At 44.1% G+C, this 10379-nt stretch overlaps 1 protein-coding gene across 4 annotated transcripts in view; it reads left to right on the plus strand.

Moving 5' to 3' along the window:
• The window catches only part of LOC121566890 (paired box protein Pax-3-like), a 33303-nt gene extending 26189 nt beyond the window's left edge, over nucleotides 1–7114 (plus strand). For 2 of the 4 annotated variants that reach the window (XM_041876791.2, XM_041876793.2), the window contains exons 8-9: nucleotides 3271–3553; nucleotides 4926–7114. In XM_041876791.2, the coding sequence (XP_041732725.1) occupies nucleotides 3271–3553; nucleotides 4926–4960 (318 nt within the window). In that variant the 3' untranslated portion in view covers nucleotides 4961–7114. Of the gene's footprint in view, nucleotides 1–3270; nucleotides 3559–4925 lie in introns of all 4 variants that reach the window. The other 2 variants (XM_041876794.2, XM_041876792.2) reach the window with 1 other exon arrangement.
• The last annotated feature ends 3265 nt before the right edge of the window (nucleotides 7115–10379 follow it).

Below are 10379 nucleotides of genomic sequence, written 5' to 3' on the forward strand. Positions count from 1 at the left end.
CTCTCTCTCTCTCTCTCTCTCTCTCTCTCTCTCTCTCTCTCTCTCTCTCTCTCTCTCTCTCTCTCTCTCTCTCTCTCTGTGATAAATGGGGTGCCTGACCCCCACATGTTTCCATTTGTATGGAACACAACACGACTTCTTCAAGGGTGTTTGTCAAGATTCCACTGACAGGGCTTCTGTATGACAACCATAATGTATGTGTGAGAGTGTGTTTTAAGGTGCATGGGAAACTACCCCTCCCTGAATCTCTGTTGAGACTTTCTTTACGTTTATCTACACCTCCATCTCTTACGCAGTCCATACGCAGCTACCTTGGGCAATCAGGGAAACACACACACACATGCGCACACACACACACACACACACACACACATATACACACACATACACACACACACACACACACACACACACACACACACACACACACACACACACACACACACACACACAGTACATAAACCGTTAAGCCTCCAGGGAAGCTTCTCATGATTGCATTCTTACAATGTTTGTCTCCACATTCCTCAGTATGAAAGTCAAGTCCTCATTTATTTGAATATACAGTATATTGTATGAGAAAGCAGGAATGTCCTGTAAGTCTCAGACTTCCCCCTTTCCGACATTCTTCCCCGGCTCTCCTCTACTGTCCGTCTTTTCCTGGACACACTGATTTGGGGCCGCTGGACACAGCAATGTTACAACACGGAACACGCCGGCGAAGCCCAGCCAGGAGCCACGTCACGCTAAAGAGACTAGGAGGGATGAGACAGAGAGAAAGAGGGAGAGAAAGAGAGAGAGAGGTATAGTGCTTTTAGAAAGCTGTAGTTTCTTGGAGAGATCGACCGCGCCAACCATCCATATACTTTTTCTGTTTAAACAGAGTTTTCCAAAACGCAGGTAATTTTTTGGGAAAATGTTACTGGGGTCGAGAAACACAACTCCCCTCTCAAAATCAACATGGGCTCCTCTGTCCCCTGCCTGGGAAATGACTTAAGCGGGACCATCTGTGTGTGTGGATGTAGAATAATATGTCACTTATAGGGCCAGAAGAGCCCAAAGTGCAGCGTACCTGCTTTTCATTAGGGCATCAACAGAGGCTAGATGTCTCTGTTTAGAGGGATTTTATGCATTTAGAGGTAGGGAGGTTTAAAGTGGTCACGTTGGGTTTGGATATATATTTTCAGTGAGATGATCTTGAGTCACAGCAATTATCTGTTTATTAGACACTTTTGTTGAACTTGTTCTTATCCATCCAGTTAAAGTTAGTGAGGGCTTGTTATCGGCTCGTTCTGTCTGAACCTCCTCTACAACGACACCCTACGGCTCTTTTCTGTCATTCACTCGCCAATAACTATTCCCCAAAATGTGATTATCGGGTGGCTAATCAACAACAGGTCCAGAGGTTTTTCCCATGTTATCTGTGTTGGGAAATCTTTGGTGATAAGTCTTTATCTCATTCTATGCTTTCTGGAGCGGCGGCAGGAGGGAATTTCCAAATAAGTGGAGAGAGGTTTTGAGACAAATTGGTTAATTCTTCCTCTGTGGTGCTATCTTTGCCTGTCTGGGAAGGCCTGGTGGAAGTGTTTTGATGTCAGTGGAGAGGAACTTCCTGTCTGAGTTAGGCTGTGCTACTATGTGTTACGGATGGGGGTTGGGCGTGGGGGTACAGTGGCTTGCGAAACTATTCACCCCCCTTGGCATTTTTCCTATTTTGTTGCCTTACAACCTGGAATTAAAATATATTTTTTTGGGGTTTGTATCATTTGATTTACACAACATGCCTACAACTTTGAAGATGCAAAATATTTTTTATTGTGAAACAAACAAGAAATAAGACAAAAAAACTGAAAACTTGAGCGTGCATAACTATTCACCCCCCAAAGTCAATACTTTGTAGAGCCACCTTTTGCCGCAATTACAGCTGCAAGTCTCTTGGGGTATGTCTCTATAAGCTTGGCACATCTAGCCACTGGGATTTTTGCCCATTCTTCAAGGCAAAACTGCTCCAGCTCCTTCAAGTTGGATGGATTCCGTTGGTGTACAGCAATCTTTAAGTCATACCACATATTCTCAATTGGATTGAGGTCTGGGCTTTGACTAGGCCATTCCAAGACATTTAAATGTTTCCCCTTAAACCACTCAGGTGTTGCTTTAGCAGTATGCTTAGGGTCATTGTCCTGCTGGAAGGTGAACTTCCGTCCCAGTCTCAAATCTCTGGAAGACTGAAACAGGTTTCCCTCAAGAATTTACATTACATTTACATTTACATTTTAGTCATTCCCTGTATTTAGCGGCATCCATCATTCCTTCAATTCTGACCAGTTTCCCAGTCCCTGCCGATGAAAAACATCCCCACAGCATGATGCTGCCACCACCATGCTTCACTGTGGGGATGGTGTTCTCGGGGTGATGAGAGGTGTTGGGTTTGCGCCAGACATAGCGTTTTCCTTGATGGCCAAAAAGCTCAATTTTTGTCTCATCTGACCAGAGTACCTTCTTCCATATGTTTGGGGAGTCTCCCACATGGATTTTGGCGAACATCAAACGTGTTGTGGTGCCATATTCTTTCAATTTTTTGATAATGGATTTAATTGTGCTCCGTGGGATGTTCAAAGTTTCTGATATTTTTTTACAACCCAACCCTTATCTGTACTTCTCCACAACTTTGTCTCTGACCTGTTTGGAGAGCTCCTTGGTCTTCATGGTGCCGCTTGCTTGGTGGTGCCCCTTGCTTAGTGGTGTTGCAGACTCTGGAGCCTTTCAGAACAGGTGTATATATACTGAGATCATGTGACAGATCATGTGACACTTAGATTGGACTTTATTTAACTAATTATGTGACTTCTGAAGGTAATTGGTTGCACCAGATCTTATTTAGGGGCTTCATAGCAAAGGGGGTGAATACATATTCACGCACCCCTTTTCCGTTATTTATTTTTTAGAATTTTTTGAAACAATTTTTTTCATTTCACTTTTTTCACTATTTTGTGTATGTCCATTACATGAAATCCAAATAAAAATCCATTTAAATTACAGGTTGTAATGCAACAAAATAGGAAATACGCCAAGGGGGATGAATACTTTTGCAAGGCACTGTATGTAATGATACATAACACAAAGCTTTGCCAAAGCCTCAGATAGGCCTACACCACCTGTTTTCACAAGTTCCAAAATCACTTAACCACCTATCTGAATGGAATGTCAATAACGTCACTGTAACGTCAATAACACTCATCGTCCCTCTCTTCCTCTCCCTCCCTCTCTCTCCAGGTGATGGGTCTGTTGAACCCAGGCGGGGTGCCCCACCAGCCCCAGAGTGACTACGCCCTCTCCCCCCTGACAGGAGGCCTGGAGCACCCCGGGGGCATGGGGGCCAGCTGCTCTCAGCGTCTGGAGCACATCAAGGGTCTGGAGGGCCTGTCCAGTGTCCCCAACATCCCCAGTCTCCCCTCGCTGCCCAACTCCCAGTCCTACTGCCCGTCATCCTACAGCTCTCCTGCCTACAGCGTGGACCCCGTGGCCTCCTACCAGTATGGGCAGTACCACGGACAAAGTAAGGTCAATATCTCTCACTTTTTTTTACCACTTAAACACTTAGGAAGATATCTCCCCAATCATATCAACTGTAGCTGCCTTGAGCTTTCACCACTCTTAAGTCTACCGCGCCAATACATTTACAAAGGACAAATGTTGATAAATGTAAATGTAAATGTTGATAGGACTCTAGCAGTGTTCATATGACGTGTTTCCATCCAATGAAAACAGCAGGGTTTCTGACAGGAAGAGTTTTTTGATCCTATCTCTGAAGTAACACTGAGTATATTGGATCATATCTGTCCTTTGGTATAATGTAGCTCACCTCGCCTCACCTCGCCTCACCTCGCCTCGCCTCGCCTCGCCTGTCAGCAATTTAGTTAATTCCTATCAAACAGTACTAATAGTGTAAGATAGGCTCTCCTGGAACGTTTCCTTATGGGAGGATTGTTTAACAGTGAGGAGGCCCTTCAGTTCACATTAACATTACACTAAGGTTAACTCTGACATCAAACGAACGTTCATGTAACTCTCAAAAACCGATGTCATCCACATGCGTTCAACCGTGATTAGAGCACCCTGCAGTTTTCAATTTCCCTCTGTGGGGGGCGACCTGCACGGGTCACCCAATCAGGCCAGTCCCTCAACCTCGCAGCAACCTCGCCCTTCAAAGCAAAGACAACAGTCCATGTAGCTGACTGCTACGGCTTTAAAAAGGACTGCAGGTATCGAGTGAACATTTAACCTAATATCAGAGAGAAAGAAATGCCTAATTAAATATCTTGAAGAAATATGACAGAAACGACACACACACACACACAAACCCATCAGAGGGACTACATCTTGATGTCATTAATCACAGAGACTGGATACCCGTGTGCGGTTAGGTCTGTAAAATGGGTATTTTCTGGGGGGTGGAAGGATCCTAATATCCTCTGGCAGGACGGCAATTAGAAACAGGTGTGTGGTGTGGGCCTGATGAGGTCAGCTGGGGAAACAGAATTGATCCCTGTCCCAGATTCACTTGTACTGGGCCTCTAGTGTCAAGCCTAACCCAGCCCTTACCCAGTCCTAATGGGACTGATAAGTCTGCCCACTTCACCTCTCTAGACCACACACACACACACACACACACACACACACACACACACACACACACACACACACACACACACACACACACACACACACACACACACACACACACACACGCACACAGACATGCACACAAACACACAAACACACACCCTGCTGCACTGTTAGACTGATCACCATGATAATGCTGCTCCCATGTTTCAAACCCTCTTATTTCTGTCAGTGATCATCACTCTTTATTTTTAATTGAGGATAACTTGTAACTTAGTCTCATTGTCTTCTGTTTTTCCTTTTAGGTGCCCTTCATTATCTGAGACCTGAGATCACCTGAGGATCAGCCCCTTTAAGTGACCCCCCCCCCCCACACACACACACCTCTAGCCCAGTCTCCACCTCCACCTCCACCTGTAGCCCAGTCTCCACCTCCGGCCCAGCCCAGTCTCCACCTCCACCTCCGGCCCAGCCCAGACTCTACCTCCACTTCCGGCCCAGCCCAGTCTCCACCTCCACCTCCGGCCCAGCCCAGTCTCCACCTCCACCTCCGGCCCAGCCCAGACTCTACCTCCACTTCCGGCCCAGCCCAGTCTCCACCTCCACCTCCGGCCCAGCCCAGTCTCCACCTCCACCTCCGGCCCAGCCCAGACTCCACCTCCACCTCCAGCCCAGCCCAGTCTCGGTTGAGGGACGTGTGTACTGTATATGTTGAGACTGAGGGGGCTCTTCAAGTAATTAGGACCAAAAGCTCCCTCCACCATCCCTGGCTACCTATTCCCTCACCCAGGCACCTCACCTCAACAATGATCTGTTCCTTCAGACTAAAGATAAAAGGACATTGATAAAGAGGAATTTAAGGCCAAAACAAAGAAACACATGAACTTAGATTGTCTGTTGATGACTGACAGAGATGCCACTGGGTACTTTCCCTTGGCTGTGATGTGGTCTACCCCACATTGGGCGCCAACTATGACCAGGAGGACCATGGAAGAATAGCCCACATAGACCCACAGCCCAGGAGCGGAGGCCTGGTTGGGGTAAAAAATCCTCAAGTCAGGCCTGTGGAACAGCACAACCAGACTGTATAGTAAGAGACTCACTAGCAGCCTTACAGCTGTGAGCCTGTTTACATGTTTGTCGTAGGGCCAAATGAATACAGATGAATTATATTTATCTCTGAATGAAAGCTACTTGAGGGAAAAAATAACAGGCTTTTGTTGGGATTTATTTGACGTTGCATTTATTTGATATGTTTTGTTCCAGAAGATTCCTTCCCACACAAAGAGTGAAATGAACACAACATTCCAAGCATAGACTGAGGAACAAACAAACAAACAAGCAAATGTGTAGAAAATAAAAATGTAAATCAAAGAGGAAGCTTTGAGACATCATCATAAACAGAAGTGTAATGTATACTACAGCTGTTCCGTTCCCTTCATTATGTTAACTGCTCAGTGTTCTAAAACATTCCATTGAACTCTCACTGTGTTCCGTTGATAACTCTGATCTTTTGTAGCTTTAGAAGGATTCCTAGGGGTCAGGGGTGACTTTGGGGAAAGTCACAGGTGAAGGAGGAAGAGGAAGGAGGGGGGACTCAGAGGTTCTGATGGGCGACAGGGTTGATCCATCGAGGGATGCAGTTCCCCCTCATAGAGGCCTATTAGGTCACGAGACTCACGACCAAGAAACACATGAGAAACCAGGACCACCCTACCACAGACCAACCCAGCTGACCAGAAGTGCAATATCACGTACCTCAGAGTCAACGACACCATCAAACAGATTAAACAAAAATATATTGTGTCTTAAAAACATTTGAATCATGTTTGAGTCATTGTTTATTACATGTGCCTATGGAGGCTTCGAGGTCCAAAACAAAGAAACAACAACAACAGCAACAACAACAACCAACATCATCAGTACTGCTATGATAGCAAAGCGACAGCAAAAGGTGGGACGCACATTGTGAACCATTGAAGTCATTCCAAGCCCATGTGGAGCAGATTGATTCAAGGAAAAAACAGAAGTAAACAAAACAAACTTATGAAGAATTACAAAGCCAAATTATTCCATTTATTTTTTGCTTGTGTCTTTTTGTTTCTCTTGTTGCAAAAACAGAAAGATCAATAGTGTGTTGTTTTACATCATTTCCTTATTTATTCTCTCTAAAGTATCTAAACAATTCTGCAACATTATTCTTAAACTTTCTGCAATGTTTTAGTCAAGTTACTACATCACATACCTTATAGGAATACTGTGTCCATCTTTTCACTAAATGGTAGCTGGATGTCTCAACAGATCCAAAGGTTGCTACAAGCACTCAGCAGTCAATTGTACATTTGTCTGTAACAGAAAGAAAAGTGTTTTTTCTTTCCAATGGTTTCTTTCATTTTTATATATTTGTTGTATTATTTGACAGAATGATATGGCGCAATGTCTTGTGTACAAGTGCAGTATTATTACTATTTATAATAAAAAAATGAAAACATAATGACAGAAAATTGTTTTAATTTAGTTGAAAGTTACACTGTAATTTCAAGGTAATTTTGGTCTCAATGCAATCTTTGTGCATGAAATGTTTGTCATCAGTGTGCAGTAAATAATTGACAGTGACTCACTGCAATATAAAATACAAAAGAAAAGAGAGATAAGCATGTACTTTTCAAATAAACGTATTTAAATCCCTACGCCCTATGTAAAAATAGAACCGTAAAGAGAGGTTCCTGACATGGAGTTGGACTTGAACACAACAGCCTTTCTTATAAATAATACTCAAGACATTCAAACATCTGCACAATCTATTTATGCCCACTGGCCCTCAATACTGTAACAAACATACTTCTGTTTCACAAATTCTAAATGAGAACAACCCTCAGAGCGTTTGGACAAACAGAACACCCTCCTCCCCCTCACTCTTCACCCTCGCTGCCCCTTACCCCTCTCAGACCTTGGTCATACACACAGGGCCCCTCTGTGTGTGTGTGTGTGTGTGTGTGTATGTATCGAGTGTGAGTGTGTGTGTGTGTGTGAGTGCCACCCTGAGGATATTAGCCCTAATTAAAACACTTGTCTGATTAATTGAGTCTCGTCTCAGCCCTTGGAGGGACCACACGCTTTATAAATAAAGATTATGTCAACAGAAATACTGGCCCACTTTGGATCAATCATACAGCTGCCATTTTAATTTACTGATACAAAATAATTGGGCCAATATGAGGACACAAACATAAACTTCCGCGCACGCAAACGCACACGCACACACACAATCTTGTACAGCTAACCTTGTGGGGACCCACAATTCAGTCCCATTCAAAATCCTATTTTCCCTAACCCTAAACCCTAACCCGTACTCTTACCCTAACCCTAACCTGAACCCTAACCTTAACCCCAAAATTTAACTTTAACCCTAACCCTAAACCTAACCCTAGCTCCTAACCCTAACCCTAAAACTAACCCTAGCTCCTAACCCTAACCCTAAACCTAATTCTAACCCTAACACTAATTCTAACCTTAACCCTAAACCCCCTAGAAATAGCATTTGACCTTGTGGGGACTAACAAAATGTCCCCAGTTGGTCAAATGTATGTTCGTTTACTATTCTTGTGGGGACTTCTGGTCCCTACAAGAATAGTTAAATGTGTCCACACACACACACACACACACGCACACGCACACGCACACGCGCACACACACACACACGCACACGCACATGCACACACACACACACACACACACACACACACACACACACACACACACACACACACACACACATACACACACACAATCCCATATACAATCCTGTACAGTATTGCCAGAAAGACTGTTTGCTTTCCTAATCAGGCAGTACCATTAAAGATGAAGACAAATCGCTGTCGTTGTAAAAGTCCTAAGCAAAGCTGCGACCACAGAAATGAGTTTCACTAATGTACCCTCCTCGTGAACTGAATACACCCCAGAGTCTACTTAAAACCAGAACTATTTCACAACATGTAAGCAAGGAAAGAGGTAAAGACAAACAGAAGTAAGACAAACAGAAGTATATCCATTCTTATTTAGCCACTTCATTGCACCATGGGCTGTGAGTAGTGAAAATGGCCATGTTAGTGGTTACCAGGGACCCTCTGTATCCCTCTGTCTGTCCCATAGGGTTACATTTCGAACCTACACTAACCCCCATCAGCATGTGATCTGGTAACCTACACTAACCCCCCCGGGGCATGTGAGCTAACATGACCCAGAGATCACACTGGCAGCTGCCTCTGTCACTCCGACACGATGTGTGTGTGTGTTTGTGCTCTTGCTTCTGAGTTTGTGTGTATGTACAACTACAGTATTAGTGTGTATCTGGGAGTGTATTCCTGCATTATTCTATATTATACTATAACTATGTGTATAAATAAGTTGTGTATAACATCTCTGTTGTCATGTTCTTGTCTATGAGGTAAAGCAGCGGATGTGTTTTGGTGTTGTTTTTATGCCTCAGCAGCAACCCCCCTGTCCAGGCACTTAACCCCTGACCCTTCCACTGGGCCTGACCTGGGCTCTCCTCATTCCTCTCACACGCTAAGGACAACTTAACCCCACAACCCCCAGGATATTAGTGCACGGAAAAACAGGGTTGTGAGAGAGAGAGCGAGAGAGAGAGCGAGAGAGAGAAGAGCGGAACACAGCTGAAACTGAAGCCTTGTTTCTACCTGGGGATAACATGCGCAACAAGCTCTCAGTCTCACGTCAGACTTTGATGTTCATCCATGTTTCTCAAACATCAAATTTCGAAGTTGTTCCAAATATCAAATTTCAAAGTTGTTTCAAACATCACATTTTGAAGTTTAGGCATTAACTCCGAAATCTTAAGGTTAAGGTTTGGGATAGGCTTAGAAATATATATAAAAAAACATTTTCTATCGCTGGATTTGAACATGCAACCTTTGGCCACGTCCTCAGACATGGATGGACGTCGAATACTGACTTGTATCACGGTGAGACCTGGCTGAACATGCTTCCTGTGTCCTGATCTTGTCCACATTCTGTTTGTGTCCACATTGTAGCTGTTGCATCTACACATGCTAGTAAAATGTGTCTCTTATCCATCCCCTGTGTGCACATTGTGACCAGATATCCTGGAGCTTCCCTGTATGCAAATCATTTGACAGATATTCTTTCAAAATAATATGTATTTATTTATTGTAAGACACATACTGATGCCATAAGTCAATGGCGTCACCTGTCAATGATTTTTATGATTTAAATGGTTACACTATCCAGATCCTTCTACATTTGTAAGATATCCAGACACAATGCGTGTCTGACTACCTCCAGAGGTGGTCAGGAAGATCTGATCACAGTCAGATCACAATGTGTATTTTAATCGTCTACACCTGTGTAAAAATGTGGGCACAATCAGAATGTGGACAAGATCAGGACAAAGGACTCATGTTAGAACCAGGTATAAACAGGGCTTGAGAGACCAAGTTGAGGAGAGAGAGAGAGAGAGAGAGAGAGAGAGAGAGAGAGAGAGAGAGAGAGAGAAGGAGAGAAAAAAAACGTAGAGAGACAGAGTGAGAAGGGGAGGGGGGGGGGGACTAGCCAGTAAAAACTAAGAGGGAGAAAGACACCCTATCCTCTGTTTTATGATAGCCTATTAATACCATGACAGAGCTCTGAAAGAGAAAGAGGTTCTGTATGAGGTATCCCAGCAGCTCGACTGCATGTGAGTTATCTGATCCAGGCTGTTACAGCTGGGCTGGCTGGCT

The sequence above is a fragment of the Coregonus clupeaformis genome, chromosome 5 (genome assembly GCF_020615455.1).
Source record: "Coregonus clupeaformis isolate EN_2021a chromosome 5, ASM2061545v1, whole genome shotgun sequence".
NCBI classification, from domain to species: Eukaryota; Metazoa; Chordata; class Actinopteri; order Salmoniformes; family Salmonidae; genus Coregonus; species Coregonus clupeaformis.